The 25,381-nt window shown below is 38.2% G+C and overlaps 1 protein-coding gene across 1 annotated transcript in view; it reads right to left on the bottom strand.

Annotated features, from left to right (window-relative positions):
• Nucleotides 1-25,381, bottom strand: part of LOC309397428 (uncharacterized protein) — a 603,241-nt gene that overhangs the window by 494,261 nt on the left and 83,599 nt on the right. The window contains exon 2 of the mRNA XM_081963449.1: nt 22,767-22,826. Within this exon, the coding sequence (XP_081819575.1) occupies nt 22,767-22,826 (60 nt within the window). The remainder of the gene's footprint in view (nt 1-22,766; nt 22,827-25,381) is intronic.

Raw genomic sequence — 25,381 nt, forward strand, 5'->3', positions numbered from 1 at the left:
ATTGATGATTGCTATATCTCAGTCAGGGGCTGCACTGCTAGCTTGGGCAATTTTGCTAAAGCCACCGATGATGCTATCTCCAAGACCTACAGTTATCTGACCCCTGATCTCTGCAAAGAAACTGCCTTCACTAAATCTCCTTATCAGGAGTTCATTGATCACCTGGCGGAGGACCACACCCAGGGGCGGTCTTCAAAAATTTTAGCAAGGGGTTCTGTGCCCGGTTGCTGGGTGGGTGTGACCATGATGGGTGTACTCGGCCTCATGCACCAAAGCTGGGAGGAAGTTTTCCCCTCCACAGGATCGGGAGGCTTTCCTTGAGTCTCTGGGAGGGCAAAAACGGCCTCCTTGTGCTCTGGAGACCCTCTAGAGCCTGGAAACGAGCCTTCCTGAACTTCCAGTTCATTTTTCACTCTCCCTGAGCCTCCAGGGACGCCCTGCACTTACCTGCCTCCAAAATGGGCCACATGGGGATTCCTGGGAGGGGCAGAGAGGGGTGGGCAGGGCCAGCCATGAGTGGGATTTGGGGGTTCTCCAAACTGCACAGAATCTTAGCTAGAGGTTCTCCCAAATCCCTGTGAATCCCCAGCAGCCCACCCCTGCCCACACCACCAGAATGTCTGTGCAAAGAATTCAGGCAGCTGCTGTAGGGATCACCTAAAAGTTCCTGTACATTATCAATGAAGTAATCCTTAAGTTTTAAACCCCCCCCCAAAAAAAAGAATAACAAGAGACCAATATTCATAATGACAAAATAGGTTTCAAGGTAGGCACCGAATGAATGTTTTAAGCACCCAAGAGAATGACAGAAGGAAAAACAGAAACTCCTTTTCAAAGGAAAACTGGCGGCAGCATTAGTCTTGTGATATAAACATTTTGACACTTTGGAGCCTTGTTAAGAGATTTTTATGTATTTCTTTTCCATTTTCATGCCACCCACTCCTGTATGGCTTTTTACTGCTTACAATAGATACGACATTGATTGAACCAGCCACGTGCTGCAGAACTGTGAGTATAAACTGAGTATACCTTGACAAGGAAGATACCATGCTATTTGTGAATAAGACGTATCTCCCAGGATCACAGAAGGAAAAATCTCCACAATGATGACATAGTAATTTGTTGATTCCCATTACTCCCTCTTCATATTACTGTAGTCTTTTTAAAGACTTCCTTAATTTTTTTCCCTCATTGCTTCTAATCACAAGAGACCCAATTAGAATCCTGATCTTCATCTCACGATAAATTCTTATTTTTAATATTACAAGTCCCCTTTTCCCTTTTCTTTCCGAAAACAGAACTTAAAACTCTGGTACAGAATGGCACAAATGTTCCAATTTTCAAAATAATCCTTTAAAGAGGGAAAGAAATCACTGCTCACCTTCTTTAATTTAATGGAACACACATTTATAGCTTGCCACTCACCAAGGTATATAGTTTGTCATTTTATTGTAATAATATTGAGGTTAATTTTATTGTACACCACCAGAGTCCTTCTGTAAAGGAGATGGGTAGTTCTTAAATACAATCAATCAATCAATTAATAGTAACCAACAGGATCAAGCTTAAACCTTTAATTTTTTTTCCTAAATTTGTTTCATTATCCATAGATATACTGAATATTCTTTTTACATTTCATATGTTTAACTCGTCTCCTCTACATACTGCAACTATATGTGTTATGGATTTAAACTACAACTGTTTCACATTAATTCATCCCCAGAATTAATGAAGAGATGATCAAGTTCATGAAATAAACTTGAATACCACAATCTTGTCTCTAAAAAAACAATTTTGTTTTTAAACAGCATTGTTTTAATAGGACTTTTTCTGGGTCCAAATGATCAAATGATGGCACGTTATTACTATTCTCAGCCATGAAAACCCGCTGAATAGTTTTGGAGCAGTCACTTTGTCTCTGTCCAGTCTATCTCACAAGTTAATTATCATGAAGTTAAAATGAAGAAATATCTCCATATAAGCCATCTTAGTTCCCATCCTAGAGGGAAAGATGGGATATTGTGATGGGATGTATCTACACAGTTGGTGTGGGAAAAGTTTGGAAAAAGTTTGAAGAGAGAGGTTCAGAGTAAGAGAGTCCTGAGCTGGATGGGGGAGAGGAGAAGAGTTTCAGGGTAACCACACCCTAGAATCCCTCAGGATCTAGCAATAAGGTAACCAGGCACTAAAATCACTCAGGATACATCAATAACTTAGAATGTTATAGTTTTACTCTGGCAAGATTCTGTCCATCCAGTGAAAGCAATAAGAGAACAAACTTGACTAGATTTCACTGTCTCTTCTCTCAGCTTGGATCTGTTAACATCTTGGAAGGTTAAGCATCAATCCACATAATATCTGAAACTTTTTTTTTAAATTTTAACAGTTTCATTTATAATTATGGTCTGAAGTGGGATGTCATATCTATTGGTACCTCTTCATGTGTAGTCCTTTCCTTTGCATCTAAAAACGTGAACAACTTTCCCTAACTGACCACTTTCTTTCTGGCCACAGCCCCTGTCCTGAATGGAGGAGTTCTTCAATTGCAGAAAAATATTTTTTTGGTTATTTAAATAAATAAATGAAATGGGCAAGCTAATACTTTCAAACATGCTTATACATGATATTCATTCTTGCACCAAGTGAAAATATGTGTTTTCCATTAAATTGCAGACAAGATGATTTTGGAAACAAAATTTGTTGCTTTGTCATTTAATATGTCTCAAGAAAACCAGTATGCAAATAATAATAATAATAATAATAATAATAATAATAATAATAATAAAGCAAGAGAATCGACAATCAGCATGTATATAAAAGGAATGAAGTGAATTCATTTTTTCTATAATGCCAAGCTGTGAAAACCTCCTGTCTGGGCTACTGATGTTAGTGTAATTAACAAGTAACACTGACATTGAACCTGGGAAGGCACAACTGTAGTGCAACATGATGGAATGGCAGCAAAGCTGTGACAAAATTCCTTCTATCAAACCATTGTTCAGTGCACAGAAATTTGTGAAAATCTCTTTAGGCTGCCCTGCAGTCAAAGCACAGGAAGGAAGCCTCAAATGGATCTGCAGACCCTGCCTATGAATCAAAGAGCACATAGGGAAATATTAATCACACTGCTTACCATGGAAATGCATTCAAATTCCTTCCCCAGAGAGCAATGAACCATCCTCAAAAGATGACACTTGTATCTTAGATCATGCCCCCAGAGATCAGAGTGACCACTTCTGTGGTTGTTCTTGAAATAATTGTTGCCACGGACCTCATGTTCTGCATTTTAAAACAACTTACGTTTACACACAGTGTGTAGCCATCTAGGTGAAGTTTGATGAAAGCCAGCTGGGATTGTTGATCAAAGAGAAACGTTATAAGAGGGTGGTATCATATCAAGGAACTGGTATATTTGGACGGAAGATAAGAGAACAATCTTATATTTGAAAGTTGGAGACTTAGTACTTGTTGTGGGCTGCCAGCTGCCGACGGAGCTGGCAGCAGACTCGGACGATGAGGAAGTTGGGGAGGAACTTGGGCCAGTTCTGGAGTCTAGGGAAGGCTCTGATGGGTGCTCGGTGTCAGACGCAGAGATAGAGCCAGGGCCGTCTGATATTTCCCAGCCAGCAGAGAGGCAGCTGCCTTTGAAGGCTGATCTGAGTGAGAAGGAAGAACAGCTGGGGCTGATGCACATATGTGCAGAGCTGTTAGGAGAGGAGAACAACGGAGGACAAGGAGTCGACTCAGGAAGAAAAGCGCACGTGGACGCTGAATGGCCCTTCCCTGGCTGGGGAATAAATAGAAGAAAAGGGGAGTGGTTGTCATAGGAGACAACAGTTTGTATTTCTGAAGATTTTGCTCCTCATGTTTCATGTTACAGAGACTGCTTACCAAAACTTAATTTGCAGTCTTTCAGCTGGGAGCCACAGCCTCGCAATTATTCCTTGCGAGGAACTGATAAGGTCTGTTACTGCAGTTAACTCATTGAAGGACTATTGCCTGGACTTTTCTGTGGGTGAATGCCATTAATTCACAAGAGGTAAATAAAGAGGGGGTTTTCGGGACAAGGAGTCTGATTCTTGCTTCAGCTAAGGCTGGGTCAGAACAGTACCAACTTACAATATCTTAGATACATGAGTTTGTGTAAGTGCTAGGGTTACGTATTTGTGTCCGGAAAATAGAGTTCTCCTGTGTTCACAGAGTTTTAAAGACTTTAAGGTTTTCAGTGCATTGTTACGCAGGTTTCGCCCATTCCTTTTTGAAAAGTGTCTGCTGCCTTTCAAAACTGGATTTTCCAAGGATGTCTTACAAGACACCGAAGTCATACATTAAAGATGCAAGATAATTAAAATACTTAATTAAAATATAATAACATGATAATTAAATACATGATAATATAAGCACCCAAACAATAAAAGCATCAATCAGAATAGTTTAAACATTTTTAAGCAGCATAAATGTTTAAAATTAGCATGTTAATTAGATGCAATGCCAGAGAGACTCATAACATCTTTGATGATGAAAAGACAAAGGCTGGAATCAGATATACTGTACCTTATTGAGGGGAGGGCTTTCTATAGTTGGGGAGGAGAGCTATCACTGAATAGCCTCCTGGGAAACCTGCATTGGATCAAGGAAAAACCTTCGGAGCAGTCCTCCAAAGATTATCGTAACATCACGAGTAGGAATATATAGGATAACATGTTGCTTCAGACACTCTATGGAGACCGAGTGGAGCAAGTGGCCAGTTTTAAGCTTCTTAATGTTATTATAAAAGAGGACCTGACCTGGGGCACTCACATTGCAACACTGGTCAAAAGGGCCCAGCAGAGATGATACTACCTGAGACTTCTCAGGAAACATCAAATGAATGAAAAACGGCTGGTGACTTTCTACCGCTGCACCATAGGGAGTATTTTAACTTACTGCACCTGTGTATGGTTTGCCAATTGCACAATGGCAGATAGGACAGTGTTCCAGAGGGTTAATGCCATTGCCCAGAGGATCATGGGTTGCCCTCTCCCCTCTTTGGAAGAGCTTTAGAGCTCCCGCTGCCTTAAGAAACTTCAAAACATTCTTAAAGCTCCATTGCATCCTGGGCACCCTTTTTTTTAAACTATTACCATCTGGTAGATGGTACAGGATAATAAAAACAAGGACAAACAGGCTGAATAACAGGTTCTATCCCAGGGCAGTAACTTTATTGGATCCTACTGTATAGTGCAATATTAATGCAATACCGGGTTTTCAATTCAATTGTATAGAATGTGAAGGATGTGTGTGTTTTGTTTTTATAGTTATAATGTACACTAAAAATGGCATTTAATTTCCTTGAACAAGGTGCAATGACAAACTAAACTAAACTAAACTCTAACTGTAAGCCACAAGGTGCTTTATTTACCAACTTTTTCAACTAGCCCAGAAGATCCTAAGAACCAAATAAGGTTTTAAAAAAAAAGAAAGAAAGCCTAGCAGCAATAATCTTAAAATGCCCTGTTCCAGGTAGTCGCCTTAATACAGTAAATTGTTCTACCTGCACTTTCTGCGTCATCTTCAAAGACAGCCCACAAATGGAGCATTGCAATAATGAGTTATGAACTTTGACTACTTTATTGAATTGGTCATTTTTTAAAAACTGTGTTTTAAATTAAAAGTCTTAACTGAACTGCAGCCTCAGTCTGGGATCTCTAGGAAAAGTAATAATGGCATGGATTTTATAAATCCATATATAATACAATATAAATTCATCATGTTTGGTGGTTAGTGAATCAATCAGACCTTTCATGATAGTGCGATGGTTTCCCAAATTTTCCTTAAATCAGGGAAGAAATCAGAAACACACTTTTGGACTGAGAAAGGTAGATTTGACTCGAGGGAGTCATGAAAATACCAACAATCAAGTAAGTTCAAATATTCAGAAGAAATTTCCAAGAACTTGAGATTCAAGAATTGCAGAGTGGGGAAGAGAGAGAGAGATCCTTCTTTAGAGGGGAAAAATACTGGATAAATTACAAGGCAGATCTTGATTCCTACTAATATTTTGTTAATATCATTATTGTTGCTGTTTTGAAGAAAACATGAATATTCCAACTAATCACAGACAAGAGCTGATTAAGTCTTCCCTAATAAGCTGTTGATATATTTCCTCTCTTACATAACAGATCCGGGATTCAAAATCTATTTCATTTTAGCTCGCCAGGATTTTACTGATGCTGAAATTCTATCTACAAATGATTGACTTTTGATCTATTTCCTCATTCAGAAGAGTTTCAAAGTTTGTTATGGTTTGTCTTCATAAGTTTTAATGTTTGGTGTGGTTTGTTGGTTTCCAACATCATTCCTCATTCCTCCCTCCTCCAAAAGTCCAATATACTGTATGTCCCCCCAAAATTCAGTGATAGCCCTTCCAACCACATCACAGAGTGACCAGAGGATGTGCTGCCATCATCCAAAAACTGAAAGGCTATTCAAAGGACCACAGCCCTTTAAACTTTGTCTTCCTTTCTCCAATTCAACAGATGAAAGATATTCATGTCCATACAATCTTTTCTATGCACAATCCAACTAAAAATCCCAAAATTGGTACTTGGGTAGCTTGCAGCCATGAACCCGCTCTCTACAAGAACACATTGTTTTGCAGACCTTCATTGAGCAGCTCCCAAACCAGGGAATGCTGTGCATATTGAAAACAATAAAAGCATTGATAGCCAAACACACTTATTTATCAATATCATGGTTAAGTCATCTTGGCAATTAAATGCTTGTTCTTTCTTAGCATTTCTTCTGACCCTAAGCCTCTTCCTGTGATGCCGTTTTCATCATTGCAGTGTGAAAAGCACTCATAAACATGTTTGTGGTGTGCGAACTTAATCAAGGATGCTAATTTGCTATAAATGCTTTTAAACACTCTCTGTTGGTAATAACACAAATTGGCAACAAGGCAATACAAAGATTCGTAAGTTAGTCTTTCTTGCCTTCTTTTTCTTCATCTCCTTGTTCCCTATTTACTGGCCTCTTTAAAAGAGGAAATTGTGAACATCAAAATTATTCTTAAGTGTCTTAGTAAAAGTTTTAATTAGATAATAATTCCCTCACTGTGGCATTTTTTAATGCCCAGAGTGAATGGAGTTAACTTGCAATTGAGTATTTATGCCATGTTGATTCATGTCATCTTGGAACTAATGAAGGCAACATGCCTTTTTAGTTATATTTCACAGAAGTGTACTTCAGTGCTGTTCCCATTATCACGGGGGCTGCTAAAACCTGAAGAAATTTGAAAAGTTGAAATTTGAAGGTTGTAACTTTTAGTTCTTAACTAAAACCTGGATTGAGCCCTATCCTGGTTTATTTTCTGATTTGGATCATGACGTCTGGGTGAAACTTTCATTCCCACTCTATACACTTGGTCTGTCTCTCGCTTCATAATCCACCACCTGAATTATAAAAAGGAACATTATCAAGAGAGAGAAAAGTATCTCAGAATCCTTTATTCCTCTCCAATATATTGGAATATTGGAAGTCTGATATCCCACATACCAAAGCCCATTGGAATTGGATTATTTCCCAGGGTTTCTGAGCCAAAATCCAGGCAGAGAAAGTTTACCATAAGCATCACCCCTCAAATTCATTTCTTCTTTAGTTAATATGTTATTACAAAGATTATCATGCACTTAGCAAGCAAGAGTCAATTCTGGCTTGAATCCCATGTTTGTCGTATGGGTTTCCTTCCCCTCCCCCAGGCTGGCTTCTAATTTTGGGCAGCTAAATGACAGATAGGTATAGTACAGTTCTCTTCATGTTCAAAATATTAGCATTTATTTTATTTGGTCAATGCAGGTGGGTGAGAATTTTCTATGGATCATTATTTGAGAAACGATTTGCCATTGGAAAAAAAACTGAGATGGAAAAGATGTGAACATGTTTGATTTTAAATGTAATGCCTGTTAAGATCTAAAGCTTCCTAAGAAGACAGTCACACTTTCATCTGCCACGCACTAAAAAAATTAGTTTATGAAAAGTGAAGCAATGTGCATGAGTGTATGTGAAACTAACCTCATCTACATTTTAAAGCACTCTAGCCTGAATGAATATTCACTTTTGCCCGTGAATAATGTGAGAGAATCATTCAGAGTCATTCATGAAAATGCCTTGAGTCAGATGTAGAATTTTTTTCTTTTCCTTGAAAAAAATGATTCTGTCTAGCAGCCCCATCCTTCAGTCTCATTTTCCATTCAGTTGTGCAAGGAACTGCACCTGCTCTCTTTTCATTTGGTCTTACAACATCAACACAAAGAAACACATTTCACAAAGGTGAAAAAATTGCCTTGCTCCCCAGGACCATGGCTGAAAACTGATATTCCAAACCATTTCTACTGGAAACTATATTTTTTTTGGCTAGCATGTACAGATCAGTCCTGGCATGTACAGATCTATCCTTCTTTCCAGTACAAATATCCTGCCTGAAGACAATAACAATAGCATTTAGGCTTATATACTTCCCCCTAGCACTTTACAACACTCTCTGGGCATTAATATACAGTATGTAAGCATTACATTAATAATGTAAACATTATTTACATATTGCCCCCCCCCCCTAAATCTGGATCCTCATTTTACTGATTTTGGAAGGATGGAAGGCTGAGTCAACCTTGAGCCCTGTCAGGATTGAACTGTCAGGTCTGATTATGGCTGAAGGATCTGATCTCCATTATATTACTTGGAGGACCCTGAATAGGCTAAGAGTTGGAGTGCCTAAATGTGAAAGCAATATGCTCAAGTGGAGACTCCTAGCAGATAGTAACACACTATGTGAATATGGAGAGACATAGAACCAGGCCCATCTGCTGGTATGTGGGCTACCACCAGAAACATGTACCAATAATGACTCAGCATCAAAGCCAAGAAGATGGCTTCATTCTAGACGTTTAAAGTTTGGTCGGGATAAGAAGAAGAAGGATTGAACTCAAGGCTATGGGCAGAGTTTGCCTGAAATGTTGCACTTTAAGCCCTGAGCTGCCAGGGCTCTTTGATGCAACGATTGTACTATGTACATGCAAACATACACACCCACACAACATAAAATAATGTCAGCTATCCTTTTTAACATCAATGTCTTGCTTTGTTTAACTTCAACTCAAAATGTTGCTGAAGCTGCTGGTTTCAGAATACATCTAAGTATATGCTGGGGTATCTGGTTCACAAATCACCAGCCCCATGGTTTCCCCTCCCCCCCCCCCCATTTTCATGTATTTTCTCCACAAATTGCGATTCTCAAGGCAATGTTATTTTCTTATGAACGGTTTGAGGTTTTGCTTCCTGAATGAGCTTCCATCCTTTTCATCTTTTATTTTAAGAGGCAAGTCAAGAGGGTTGAAAACCACAAAACTGTGGAGTTTCTGCTAAAATTCTAAAAACCAATGCCAGCTGATGGTTTGAAGTCTCCCACATGAGAGGCTGTGAACACCACATCTTTAGAGACCACAAAGAAAAGCCTAGGAAATCACTAACATGCTCTTTTGGATAGGCATTCATTCTTCAGATCTTAACCAGTATTTTACAAAGCAAGAATCTGAGGTTTTTTTCCTTTACCGGTAGACTAAAGGCTAATTCTGAATTTATCAGTGAGATGCATGCAAAGCAAAGAATATGGCTTCAGATAAAGCATTCATTCTTGGAGTTCTGATAATCTCCAAGCTAAATTACTCCTACTATGTATGGTGTTAATTTGCATTATGATTCTGAAATGACATTGGGTCTGCTGCATGATTTGCTAACTGGGAATGAATAGAATAGGTGCATCAGGCTTCCTTAAACATCACTTGCCTTCATTATATATCAAGACAAGATCCTGAGATCAAACACATTTCTCCCAGACAAGGAAAGCCTCATGTCTATACAGGACAGTTTTGTTTGGTCCTGTTCTGTTTGTTTGATTCCGTTCTGTTCTGTTTTTGGAATGAAGATCCCTAGGTTTAGGTTTCCAATCCATAATCTATTTGAAGAGTGATATACTCCATGTTATGAGGGACGTGGTGGTTCAGTGGTTAAGACACTGAGCTTGTCAATCAGAAAGGTCGAGAGTACGGTGGTTCAAATCCCTAGTGCTGCATAACGGAGTGAGCTCCCATTACTTGTCCCAGCTTCTGCCAACCCAGCAGTTCAAAAGCATGTAAAAATGCAAGTAGAAAAATAGGGGCCATTTTAGTGAGAAGGTAACAGCGTTCCGTATGCCTTTGGCATTTAGTCATGCCGGCCACATGATCACAGAGACGTCTTCGGACAGCGCTGGTTCTTCAGCTTTGAAACAAAGATGAACACTGCCCCCTAGAGTCAGGAATGACTAGCACATATTTGCGAGGGGATCTTTACCTTTACCTTTATACTCCATGTTTAGTTGAAGATTGAGCAATGCCTGAACAGTTAAATATCTAGCAGGGCTGCTTATTAATTTAATTAAACTCTTTTACATAGTATAGCCACATCTACTACATTACTCTTTCAATTATTTGCTAAGCCTATATCTTAAAACAGGCAAGTTTTGTAGGGTTTAGTTGGCCTCCTTGTTGTGTGACAGTACATTTTTGCTGCTGAATATCAGCATACACCTTTTATGCAAGACAACATTTCTTCTCCATTACACAGCAGTACATATTAGGAATCTACTGCTGTGGAGGAAATAGGTCATTCAGATGAACTCTATGTAGGAAGCAACTTTTCTTAGCCACAGGCCTACATTACTCAGAAAAGCTCCTTGGGGGATAATGAAATAAGTTTGCCTGAAATACTTAATACTTAAAAACCTCCTTGAAGAAAACTGGCAGCCATCTCTGGGGAAAAAATGACATCTGCAGAGATTCTTTGGATCTGCAGACAGACATTTGCAAATAAGTATTTGTGTGTCTTAAGGCATTCTTAATAGTCAGAGACGATGCCTGAAAACCTAAATCCGCCTTTCCCAATCTGGGCATTTTCCAGATGTATGGACTTCAATTCCCAGAATTTTCACAATGGTATCTTGACTGGGGAACTCTGGGAGTTGAAGTTCACTTGTCTGCAGGGCACCCAGTTTAGGTAAGACTGCACTAGATTTTTTGTATCACTAAAAAAGATCAGATCACTTGATCTAATTAAATGCCAATTGCTCAGTTATGCACGTTAGAAGGATAAAATGCCTCACTTCCTAATAATTCAACCCACCTTTGTAAATATCAGTCCCACCAGTTGTCCTTCTACAGGGGCACAACTTTTCAGTAAGAATTCCAAACTTTTGCACATCATTTTGCTGTTAACCAGCTCTGTGTAATAGCAGATAGTAGATGTGGCCAGGAATGTTTTTACACAAATTTATTTAATGAACCAGTTATGCCCATGCCTAGGAAAAGTTTAAGACTTCTCAGAAGCTGAAACAACTATGAATATCATCCTCAGTTTCATCAGATGAAACACACTCACACATACACACAGCGTCTGCAGTCCTATCTGCTCCCATATAGAATACCTCTGAATCACCTTTCACATTCAGCTGCACTCCCTTTTTTTATTCTTTAAACATAACAATGGTATAATGCATTACCTTGACCTTTTCAGTATACCATTCAATGATTGGGCAGCCCTTCTTCTGTTTCTTATGTTAATCCCAGGATCCCATGGGAAATGTGTAAAATGGCAAAGATATTTTAAAAATGTAAGGATAAAAATGCCACAATAGTTCCTACCTTAAAATTAGCAAACTTTTTTTTTTAATGGTTCCAATTAAAAAATAAGAACTTTGGAAAAGACAAGTGTCTTGCAGCACAATAATTCTGCAACGTAATAGGGGCGAGGTGGATTCCTTCATGTTTTAAGCATGGAAGAGTCTGCTTTCATTGTCTGCTAAGGAGTGCTAGAGGTACCTGCATATTATAAAACCTAACCATTGATCAAAGTCTGCACAAAAGCCTCAAGTAAATGTGCTGGATGATGCTACAGAAACATAACCAGATAAATTGTGCCTTTATTGCAAAAGAAACATTTAGAGGGTGTCAGTTTAAGAATAATGCGTAATATGCCAGGTGTTAAAAAATATGCTGCAGTGTTCGCCAGGGAAAAGTTGTGTAAGAGAGCGAAAAATGTCAGCTACATGAGTGCCATGCACAATGAAAAAATAAGGGAGGGAGGGAGGGAGGGAGGGAGGGAGGGAGGGAGGAAGGAAGGAAGGAAGGAAGGAAGGAAGGAAGGAAGGAAGGAAGGAAGGAAGGAAGGAAGGAAGGAAGGAAATGTATATTTTGTTCATCTCACTATCCAAAACGAATCTGGGCAGCTTCTTTCTTTGGCTAGGAAAAGAAATTTCTATGAATATTAAATTGGTCCCTTTTTTGGTCCAATGTAATTTCTTTGCAACTTGCTTGTTACCTGCTAATTCTTTTATCAATTCATGACATGCCAGGATTGTAGATCTGTTTCTCCTAGTTACTGAATTAGAGATCAACCACTGATTTAAAAACTTGCTGATCTGAACTGATTGAATCATCAGTTTAAAAACCAAATCTTTTGTTAAATGCAGACAAATAAAATTATCTCAGAAATATATTGTTAGTGCCATAAAATGTTTGCTGCAAATGATGTAACTTTAAACCGGAGGCAACAGTCCTGGGTAACTCAATATAAGGAGCTATTGAAGGATTCAGATGTGGCTTAGAAAGTCCCAAATGTGATTACCCAATTCTGTTTTTAATATGTTATACGGTAGTCAAAGCTATAGTTTCCTCAGTAGTACCGAATGGGTGTGAGAGAACCATAAGGAAGGCTGAGTACCAAAGAATTGATGCTTTCCAGTTGTGGTGTTGGACAAGATTCTTGAGAGTCCCTTGGATTGCAAGGAGATCTGATCAGCCAACCCTAAAGGAAGTCTATCTTCAGATCCTGAAGCTGAAACTCAAATACTTTGAAAGGACTCATTGGAAAATACCATGAAGGCAAAAAGAGAAGGAGACAGTTAGATGATGTCATTGATGCAATGAATATGAATTTGGGCAAACTCTGGGAGACAGTGGCGAACACAGGGCATGGCATGCTATGATCCAAGGGGTTATGAAGAGTTGGACACAACTTAGCAATTGAACAATGAACAATCCACACTGCATATCGGACATTAATACAATTGAGCAGGTCCACAGGTATTTCACGAGAAGAGTCCTCCACTCCTCTGCTTACAATAGAATCCCTTATGCCACCAGGCTCGAAGTTTTGGGCTTGGACAACCTGGAGCTATGCCACCTATGGTCTGACCTAAGCATAGTACACAAAATTGTCTGCTACAATGTCCTACCTGTCAATGACTACATCCGCTTCAACCTCAACAATACATGGGCAAACAATAGATACAAACTCAAGGTAAACCTCTCCAAACTCGATTGCACGTAAAACGTAAAACTTATACCCCTTTGCAGGGTGCTAATTATGCAAACTTTTTCATCGACAATAGTGTCTACCACTGCTTAAAATTCTTTTCAGCAATATTTGGAATAAAAGAATTCCAGAAGCATACCCTCTCCAATGGATGACTGTTCAACCACTGATAGCTTTCAGTGAAAGGGAGAAATACTTTCAAATTGTTTGCAATACATACAGTCTTTCTGACTACTTGCTTAATGTTCACTTTTTCCTTCTATGTGTGATTGAAATAAACCATACTGATCAAATATAGATACCTTAGCCTAACAACACTGCACAATGTTATTTTTTATTGATGCAAACTTGCAGACATTTATGGGCCTTCCATAACCTTTCAGTCGAGATCTGTAATGTAGATATCCAATGTAATTACAATGCACAAGAAATATTATTAGATCTGTAGATCTGTAATGTAGATCTGTAATATAATTGCAATGCACAGGAAGATCTGTAGATCTGTAATGTAATTGCAATGCATGGGCAATATTATTACTCTGACAGTTATGTTCACCGAATGAGAATTAAATTGAGAAAAGGGAAGGAATATGTTCTTCAGAGAACAATTATAAAAAGAGTGAATGAAGATTTCTTTTTAACCAGCAAGGCAGACTTCTTGATAAACTTATTTTTGCCCAACATGGTTAGCTAATCCATGATATATTGAATTAACCAAATTGCTTGGCTTCTTTAGAAGTTGAATAAACTGGGCATAATATACTGTCTTTGGCTTCAAGGGTGTTGTAGATTTTTTTTCCCATGTAAGTGATAGTGTGCATCAATTAAAGATTAGATCAAGATATCGAAATCCCATAATTTCTTCTGAATGTCAGAAACATGTTATTTTTCTGTTATAAGCCTATAGGCCATATCAACATACAAGTTCAAACACATACTACCAATAAAATTCTAAACATTTATCTGTGTTTTAAATAACAGCAAGTAGATAAGTAGGTAGGTAGAAAATCAGAAGTGACTCATAACAGAATTTGCTATTTAGAATTCTTTACCGGCCAAGTGTGATTGGACAAAGTACACTGAGAGCATATGCACCAAAGACAAGGAATTTGTCTTTGGTGCATATGCTCTCAGTGTACATAAGGAGAATAAAATACATTCATCAAGAATAATAAGATACAACACTTAGTGATAGTCAAGGTTACTAATAAACTATCAAATCATACTAGTAAACAAATAAAATAATATAAATTGAAAGATACAAGCAACATGGTTAAAGTCATAAGTGGGAAGAGATAAGATACTAGGAAGGAAGATAAGAATAATAGTAATGCAGTCTTAGTAAATTATTTGACAGTGTTGTGGGAATTAGTTGTTAAGCAGAGTGATGGCATTCGGAGAAAAACTGTTCTTGTGTCTAGTTGTTCTGGTGTGCAGTGCCCTATAGTGCCATCAATTTATGTCCTGGATGTGAGGAGTCTGTAGATATTTTCACATCCTTCTTTTTGACTCGTGCAGTGTACAGATCCTCAATGGTAGCAATTGTTTTTTCTGCAGTTCTAATTATCAGTTGAAATCTGTGTTTGTCTTGTTTGGTTGCAGAGCCAAATCAGACAGTTATGGAGGTGCAGTTGACAGAGTCAATAATTATTCTGTAGAACAGAATCAGTATCTCTTTGGGCAGTTTGAACTTTCTGAGTTGACACAGAAAGAACTTTCTTTGTTGTGCTTTTTTGATGACATTTTTAATGTTAGGTGTTCATTTTAAGTCTTGAGATATGATAGAACCTAAAAACTACTATTGATACTGTGTTGTCTAGTATTGTAAGAGGTGATAGTATAGGAGGTTTTCTTCTAAAACCCACCACCATTTCTACTGTTTTGAGCAAACCTTTCCTGTCTTAGCTTATATGGCCTTGTCTCTTGTAATTGCCATTTTCACTCTCTAAAATATTTAAAAACACATTATTGCTATAAAACAACTGCCTGTTTTTAAGCAACTCAAGGAAGGATTGGTATGCCATAAATCACTGCTTGAAGCTTGCTCAAAGACAACCTCTCTCACTTGAAAAGGCCACTTCATTGGTAGATATATTATAAAACACTTTTTGTAAAGAAAATAGATGCCTTTACTTTTTAACTTTACTTTTAAGATTTGTAGCACCTGGTGAGCACCTACATTTCAGACTCAACTTCAACTTCTCAGTGTGGATATTACAGAAATCTGGTTCTGCTAAGATCAGGATATCAGAGACCTCAGCAGTAGCAGTATGAAGGGCTTCCAAATTCTGCAAGACTTACTTCTGAAAAATTAATTCAGAGATTCAGTCTAACCTCATCAATCTCCCCCTAGAACAGGGCTGTATAGCCACGCCCATGCCTGGCTTAGTGAAGGGGGAAACAGTCCCACTACATCACATGATGATGCCATGATGCCGCCATGACAAATGTGAGTTTGACACCCCTGCCCTAGAGAAGGAAAAATGCTAGGTATTATACCTGTGCTGCAAGGAAGCAGCTTGCAACGAATAACATAAAGTGATGTCAGAGTTGTTTGCAAGAAATCAGAAACAAAATTGCAAGATTTGATGAAGCCACAAATTCTATAACAAGAGGCAGAAGCTTAAAAACAATGGATGATGCACATCAAGGGCTTAGTTCTTGGAAAAAGAAGACCAGGTGCACTAATTCCACAGTAATGTTGCTACATTGAGCAACTGAGCACTTAAATAGAGCAGATGGTACTGTAGACATTTCCAGGTGGGAAGCTCTTAGATCTTAAAGAGTCTTCACATTTAGCTTCAAGCATTGATTTATGACATGGCTGACTGAGTACCTGAAGTCTGGAGCACCTTACCCTCTGTTTCTAAAACTGGGAAAGAAATATTACAGGGTTCTGACCATAGTGATCATTGATTTCCAGATCATCCATTTAATCAGAATGAGAAATTAAAGAACCAGAGGCTGAGAGTTCATACAATACACTAGTCTGCCTTATATATTTCCTTTACAATCTATGGTGTAACAATCTGGTGCTGGTTTGTGAATATTGGGCTGGATTGCCATTTGGCCATGAAGTTCATGGGATGACTTTTGGCCAGTTATTTTACAAGATGATCTACATTAGCCTTTGATAGAAAAAAACAACTACTGCCTCCAGGTTAAATCCCAGCTCCGTTTAACTGCTTTATACATCCGAGAAAGCAATCTACAGATTTCAAAAGGTTATGCCTTTAATTTTATTTATTTTATTTATTCATCAAATTTCTATACTGTCAATCATACTTTATTATTTCTTGTTTGGGGGAAAAATGCTACCAGAGTCCTGATTTGAGGAGCAGTTAGCAATTTACAGTCAAATCTGTAAAATCTCCCAAAAATTTTATAAGATAAAGTTATAGAGTTCCATTGGGGGGAAAATATATTTTACACTATATTGTCTGGAACTAAAGTAGGACTTGAACTGAATAGAATTATAATAAGTCAAGCCCTAAGTTTATTAAAAATCATTTTGCACTTCCACAAGCAATTCCAAAGTAATAATGAAGAAAAAATTAAAATTAATGAAACCATTAAAATGGTAAAATCAAATAAACACACCCAAAGCATTCAGTCAAATGTGAGAAATAATAGAAAGGTGTTAATCTGATCCCTGAGGGATATTGATCCCGTAGCCTTGCAAAGCTGTTTAAAGAATATGTTATCACTTTTGCCAATCATTACCACTATCTGCCTTATTTTGAACATGTTTTACTTTCCACGGTTAGTTCAAAAATGTAAAATCAGGCAAGCATGCATTCCTTACAGATTAAAATTCCCCTCATGGCTACCATGTTCTTTGTTATAAAACTTCATAGACACATATTTGTCATCGGTCATGACAATACTTTGTTCTTAGATTGTACCAACTTTATTTCAAAGTGTGTTTATTATTTTTCAGATGGTTAATTATGTGATAGATGTGGAAAAGTTGGTGTGTTGGGTAGAACCCGAACTCTCTGGAACTGAGCTCAACAACCTTTTGAGAATGTGGGAGATACATTCTTTGGTAATGAAGGAAAACCTACCTGATGTATATTTCAAACTCTGTGGAGATTCCCAGTCATCCAGGTCAGAGTTATCTCAAAGGTGCTTTTTTTCCCCTCCAAAAGGCAACTGACGTGTTGGTCCACCCACCCCCCCTTGCAGTAGAAAACATTTTACTCCTCATCCAAGAAGCGTCATCAGTTCTGATGGGGAGGGGAGATGGAAGGATATGTTCTTGATAGGATGTGGGGATTTATTTCTTTGCAGTCATCTGGTCTAGTGATGCGTTTCAATTTTTTTTACTATCTGTTCTGTGGGCTTGGTGGGCATGGCAGGGGAAGGATACTGTAAAATTTCCATTTCCTCCCCACTCCAGGGGAAGGTTACTACAAAATCCCATTTCTTCCCAATCAGCTGGGACTTGGGAGGCAGAGAATAGATGGGGACGGGGCCAGTCAGAGGTGGTATTTACCAGTTCTCCAAACTACTCAAAATTTCCACTACCTGTTCTCCAGAACTGGTCAGAACCTGCTGAATACCACCTCTGATCTGGTCATCTGGTTGTTAGCACAGGGACCATTTGGGGGTTTATCTGTGCCCTTGGGGTCACCTGAACCAGGGTGCAATTGGTCATGGAATCTTCTTGGAACTGTTGAAAGGGCTGCATTGTAGGCTGGACATAGGCAGTGTCTTATTCTGAGGTGCAAAGAAAATATGTGTCCAGAAACTGGAAATGAAAATAGCTTTAATGGGATCCTTTTGAGCAACCAAGATGATGCCTTGGGATAGCAAACTATATTGGCATTAGATAATCTTTAAAGTGTTCTGCAAAGCAAATCCAGCTATCGGGCCTTCAAAATAATGACTGATTTCACACATCTAGCCAATAACTTCCATCAACAATGATGCCTTTAGTAAGCTTACAGACCAATTGAAAGATCAAGGGCTGTTCGGGAATGTTTTATCACTCCACCAAGATCCTCTGGTCATGATTCGTTGAGAAATAATGCCATAACTAATATCCCGAGGGGGATTGGAGAAAAATGCTGGGAAATCTTATCACACCTGAACAGAAATACAGGAAAGGAGGAAATTGGTAAGATTCTTCACCTGACATCATGAGAATTTAAGCTTTGTCAATCAAATAACCTACTTTACAGATAAGAACTTTAGAAGGATCTTGCTGGGTCAAACTAAGGCCAAGATTAAATTTTTCCAAAGCAATATTTCTGAGAATCGTTTTGATACATTTTTACCCTCACCCCTCCCTCCAAATATTTTTAAAAAGTCAGTTTTCACTCAAATATTCTTCACCCTTACTTCATCATCATGTGCATCATTAAAGTAAACCTATAGAATACGGCTTAAAATTACTAAGAGGGCTATTCTTTTGGAACATATCCAAATCCCTTAGCATATTTCACAGCCATTGTTAATATAATTATACCTTGACTAAAAAAAAAGTATTTTCTCTTTCTAGCCTGAATTCCAGATCAATAAAGAATAGAGTCCAATTTGACAACTATCTTGGTACCAGCAATCGTTTTGCCACCTTCAAACATTCATCATATCGAGTAAAAGGAGTCCCTGCAGATTTTACTTCGTTAGTCATTGCCAACTATAGGGGGCAGAGCCTATCTCCATTTTCAGGTCATTTAACCAGCATGGTCTGAAGACATTTCCACAGTCATGTGACCAGTATGACATCACGGAGCACTGTTCCTTCCCCAACAAAGTTGTACCTATTTATCTACTTGCATTTGCATTTTTTTGAACTGCTAGGCAGTTCTGCATGCGCAGAAGTATTTGGGGCTGTTGGGCGGAGCCTCCTGCCACCACCACTACTGGTTCGCCCGAACTAGTCTGAGCCAGCAAAAACTCACCTCTGCAACAAGTCCTGGTGAGCCCCCGCACTGGTCCAACCATTTCAAGATACCCTTACATTCTTGGTTGACAAGTAATAACACGTGCAAACTGTGAATAGTTATAATTGTGGGGGGGGGGGGTTCCCTTTCCAGGCACGAAAGGCTCACTTCACCATCCTTCCAAAGTTTCGTGGTATTTGCAACCACACAAACCGCACAAAAAAGAAATTGGAAATAATTATACCCACACTTTGAAAGGCCTTGCTTGTCATTTTTCCACTCAATGTAATAACTCCTCTGCGCCTTCATTGTTAACCTCCTATTTCTTTAATTAATTGCTTCCCTACCCCCTTCATTGCTAATAGCGGAGATATTGAGAAGATGAGGGGGGAGGAGAAACCACAAACCCAACAACATCTACCAATTAAATCATCTTATCAAATTTGTGTAGGCTATTAATTAAAGGTCAATTATTTTTTAAAAAATGGAGGGGAGAGATTATTTTCTCTGGAGGCCTGGAAGAAGATATACTGATGAAAGTTGAGCTCAGTGAACAATTTCATAAAATTTTGGAAAGCTTTACAGAATGGATTAGAGAATTTAAATACGACAACTAAATGGCTGTAATGCACATTCTATTTCACCCCAACAAAGACTGTCACCAATTCAGAAGAACTAAGACTAATTCATGTAAGCATTGTTACACTCAACTTTTCCAGGTAAAGAACATTTATTTAAAAATTGAATAACAAAAATATTATTTTCTATATCTTCAGCAAACTCTCTCATGCCTTTCTTTTCCTTTTCCCATTAAGCTTTCTGGCTTATTACATGTTCACTTTCCCATGTAGGCTTGAACAGTGGTTGACTCCATAAAAAGGCTAATTTAAAAAATTAATTGGGAGGATAAGGCAGAAAAAGGGGTGGGTGGGTATTAAAACAAATTCATTAAGAGTAGTTCAAAAGTGTTTGCTACAATTCATTTTGAAACGTCAATAGAGACCTTCGGGGTTCTGAATCAGGCTGTGCATAGTTATAGCAGAAAGCTCTTCCTATGACCATGGCAATTTTTTCCTTCTGATACTTGGATGGGTTTTGCCATTGCCAATTTAGTGAATTCTCAAGACTCCTGACATATGTTTTAAAATCCACTGCCTTATGGGTTTTATGACATTTTTGAACCAAGACCAGAGGTGGTATTCAGCGGGTTCTGACAGGTTCTGGAGAACCAGTAGCAGAAATTTTGAGTAGTTTGGAGAACCGGTAAATGCCACCTCTGGCTGACCCTGCCCCCATCTATTCTCTGCCTCCTGTGTCCCAGCTGATTGGCTGGATCTTCTTTTGTTGCCCTGCACAGGAGAACGGAGCTGTAAAGCAGGTGAGTGGGGTGGGGAGGCAATGGAGATTTTGCAGTATCCTTCCCCAAGGAGTGGGGTGGGAATAAGGATTTTGCAGTATCCTTCCCCTCGCCACGCCCACCAAGCCACGCCCAACCAGAACCAATAGTAAAAAAAAATGAATCCCACCATTGAGATTCAAGACTACTTTGCCAGCTATGAACTGTAGAATTAATTCTAGTGAGTGAGAGCTAAAATTCAACTGAAATCTGTCTTCAAAATAAATATTTTTTCCAAAACAAAAGATTATGGCTTCTGCCTTGTTCCTAAGATGTTTCTGAGTATATTTTGCCGGTATATTTTATTTCAGTTCTGGATTGCTCCATCACTTTGCCTTCACTTTTTGACCTAAAAAAACTATCATGTCTTCCCCTGGAAATTAATTGAAGCATGGGAAGGCAAAGCGGTTACAGATTACTAAAAAGATTATTGAAGAATGAAAGATTCACAAAGACAGTTTGGTCCCTTCGTAACTAAGCATAAGAAATCCACATTTTACTCATGAAAACTTTGCTACACCCCCACCCCACCCCCAGTAAAGTGAAGAACAGTGAAACTGCAGAAATCATTTTCCACACTATTCTATATTACAAGATGAAAATGTATGAATGCTGTTGGAACAACCAAAATTCAATTTAATCTTATCATAGAAACTGTACAGATGTATCTAGAAGCTTCACACCCAGATATTAAGGAAAATAGCATAGGTTGGTAGTCCAATGCAACTGAACATGGAGTTTCCATACATTAACAATACAGGGATTCAATTGTTAATTTGCTAAATCTCTTTTAAAGTCACTTACAACCCATCAAGCAGCCATCACAACATTTTGGGATGAAAAGAAAGGTGTGTTTCTTCATTTTCTGTTCCTTTATCTGTTCAACCCACCTCCCAAACTGTGATAATAAATATTTCATTAGAATATTGGTGCTCCTTAATAGCATGTTATAAAAAGGCAGAAGTCGGATGTAAATTTGATTTTTTCATCAGAGCTAACTCTCAGCTTTTTTAAGTGGGGGAAATTAGGTGAACAAATGAGAGCCACACAGTTGGTGGTTATTGCAGAAAGAAAAGCTCCATTGTTGATCAATTCAAATGCCAGCTTTTTAAAAAAACACTAATCAGATGTTTTAGAAAATACTCAAGACCTGCTCAATCTATTTTGTTAGAAGATGTTTATGATTTTATTTGTGGTTACATCTTAATGCAAGGAGGGGGAAGAGAAGAAAAACGAGAACGGGAGTTGGTAAACATCATGGTTGCTTACTTAGCCTCCCATCCATAAATAGATTGAGATATAACAAATCTCAGAGCAATTTAACATTAAATGCATTCAGTTCAGTTTATTAGTCATCTTTACTAAATGCTGTAGACATAAAAATATTGAGGGAAACTTGCTTCTGAAAACATGGCTCATCTTGTCAACTATTCTCAGCACAAACAGAGGCTCATGAAAGTTTATAAAATGATCAAAATTAGAATTTTGTGGGAAATTCTCCCAATATCCTGCCAAAACACACACACACACACACACACACACACAAACCAACCATTGAAATATTTGGTCCTTAACCTCCAGTGATAATATTGCATCCCCCTGGCATCTCTCTGTCTTGTGGAACTTGCAAAAAGTACAATTATGTTCCCCCATCAGCCTAAAAATTGTGTTGCACTAACACCACCAATTCATCAACGCACCAATAATAGGACTTTCATTTTGAAAAGATGCTTTGCAGAGCAGAGAAATACAAATGTATCACCTGTACACATTTCTTAAAAACAAAGGCACCTGCAGGATCTGATGCTCCCATTAAAGTGATGAAAGCAGTATATCATCACATAACATACAATCTGTGCCTTTTCTGCATGTTTGCAACATCAGAACGTACATACAAAAGAGAGGAGAAAAACTAATGTAACCTAGAAGTATGGTCCTAGATAGATCCTTTCTGAGCCTAATCTCACCACTCACCTTACCATACCATTCTTTCTTTTCATGTGAATTAAGATTCATGGTGACCAAGCCACAACACAAAGCCATACATTGACCAAGTTACATCAACAGTCTACGAATAGAATGCTCAAACTTACCTTTTGTTGTGACATGTTGTGTTTCACTGAAGGAAATGTCATCTATTCCAAATGAGCAACCTGGGTAGGAAGAAAGAGACTTAGATAAAATTCCACTCTTCTGTTTCAAGAGATGACATTGAACAGTTGGAATGAGGGCCAACCAAATTCTAAGCCACAAGGGCGAAGCGAACCCCACCCAGTTCATGTATAGAAGCAATCTGATAGTTAAACAATTGCCTCAATAGTACCACTAGAATAAAATCCTTCCCCAAAGTGAGATAATAGTCTTGTTTAAAGGGATGACAGATCATGCAATATATATACAACTCCATAGAAAGGAAGTTCCCTCCAAATTTAGAATAGCTGAGGGATTATCACCATTCCCCTCTTGGCATCTGCCCCCTGGAGTGGTTGTCTCAATCCAAAGAATGGAAGAGTTCTGACAACATGCTATAAATAGGTCACTGCAGAAAGATGTTTACAGGTGACTCTGTAAGTCTTTTTTCTGCTAATATGCATATTTTGCTCTCCAATTTAGTCTAACATGTTTACAAGGCAGTTTACCTAATATAATATCTTTTGGAGTGCAACTTTCTGTTCAATGCAAGAATCTTACAAATGCAATGTTTATTAACAAATTTCATCCTACCCAATTTCTCCTGAAATGCTCCCATTGATGAGAGTAGCATGTTCAGTCAGATTCCCAGATAGAACAATAATTCATATATGAAACGAATTGAACATTTCACTTGATTACAGGTGGAAATTCAACATCCTGGCTTACAAAGAATTTAATTCACACATCGCTATTTCACACTTCATTAGCGTTTAGTTTTCTCTAACAGTTATGACAAATCACTTTTTGTTGTGAGCAAAAAAGAAGAGTGCAATATTATTTTTGGTACACCTTGGAGGAAAAAATAGCAAAAGAAAAAAAAAGAAAAAGAAAAGTTCAGGTTTTCAAGAAAGATTTTATTTGCCTTGTTCATTATACAAAGTCAACATTGAGATGCATTAAAGATAGAATAAAATTGTCTTTTGGAGGGAGGGAGGGAGGGAGGGAGGGAGGGAGGGAGGGAGGGAGGGAGGGAGGGAAAATTGGAGCTTGGACTCACTGAAAAATCTAGTAAAAATACAAGACTCTTAGTTATTGCATTGGGAAAATTGTTATGATTCTTTAAAAATATTTCTGAACAGAAGAAAATGTGGCATCTATCTATCTATCTATCTATCTATTTTTCTAGGAAGATAATCTATCATTGCACCCCTAGCTCTTTGCATACTCATATTTCTGTGAAGCTCATGTCCACCATTACCATCTGATTTCTGTGAAGTTCATGCCCACCATCATCATCACTGCTTCCTCTGAATTTCTGAACAATGAAATCTGCTCAGTGAAAACTTCTAGTGAATGACCTTGAATATAGAACAACTCCCGAGAAAGAAAGAACCTCTACATTTTCCCAAGGTCATGGATTCCATCAGTAGGGAAATGAAGCAGGACATTTTTGCTGTTATGAATTCAGATGCTAATATCCACACATGAGTTACAATAGCCGATTTGTGATGCTTTAAGTCTTGTTATGTGCTCAACAGGTGGGCTTTCCAGATAGATCATAGTGGGAGGGGGACTTTTGATACATGCATGTGTGGGGGCATGCTTCAGTTTGCCCTTTCCCTTTATTCTGCTGAGCTGACACCTTCTCATGCAGCTGAACAACATAATAAGCTGCAAACATTTGATAAGACAGTTTAATTGCCAGCTTTTATACAGTTTCTTAATATAGATGCAATCTTCAAAAAGGATAAGTTTGGATGCAAATCCCCGCAAACATAATTCAGTATCTCTAGAGTCATGGAATTTGCCTGGAAAGTAATGATGTTGAGGCTTCGTGTTTGAGAAAACTCAGATATGCAAGAGTCCTGGTACCGCTGCAAGAAATTAGAAGGTGTTTCTCTAAACCTTAACTCACAAACTGTGGTTTGCAGAGGTTCATTTGTGGGGCTTGGCAGTGAGTCCTGGGTTAAGATGTCTCAATTTTCCTTGAAGACAACTCAAAATAAGTCTTGAAGCCCAGAATGTAATCATTTGTATTGGGAGGGGAAAGGGAAAACAACTATTTGTACTACAGTTGAAATGAAATTACCCCCTTGGCATCTCACCATGGAGAATTGAACAATTGGGTAGATTCATGTGAAATGCTCACTTTCTATCTAGAGATCTTGGAAGGAGAATATAGGAAAACCACATATGAAACTGAATATTGCGCCTAGAAACAACTGATCTCCTTCTGTATTGAAGACCATTTCCACAGTTCTACAGGAACATTCACCACCAGCTGATTAATCCTCTTTTATTTCTGCGTCACTCTGATAATTTATATTTGTCCTACCTGTTCAACAATCAAGATAAATATATTTCTCTAAAAGATCTAAAAGATTGCTACATTATGTGTAAGCTTCACCTACAAATGGTTGCCAATAGTTCTTGTTAGGGGATAGTTTTGTATTATTTTCTCTATTGAATGTACTTTTAGAGCTCAATGACCTAAATAACTGTTGTCCTTCTGTCTACAGTACAGATACTATGTTCAAACAAATTCGTGCTTAATGGCATGGCTTGGTTCATACAA

Source organism: Natrix helvetica (genome assembly GCF_964273705.1).
Source record: "Natrix helvetica genome assembly, chromosome: 10".
Lineage (NCBI taxonomy): Eukaryota > Metazoa > Chordata > Lepidosauria > Squamata > Natricidae > Natrix > Natrix helvetica.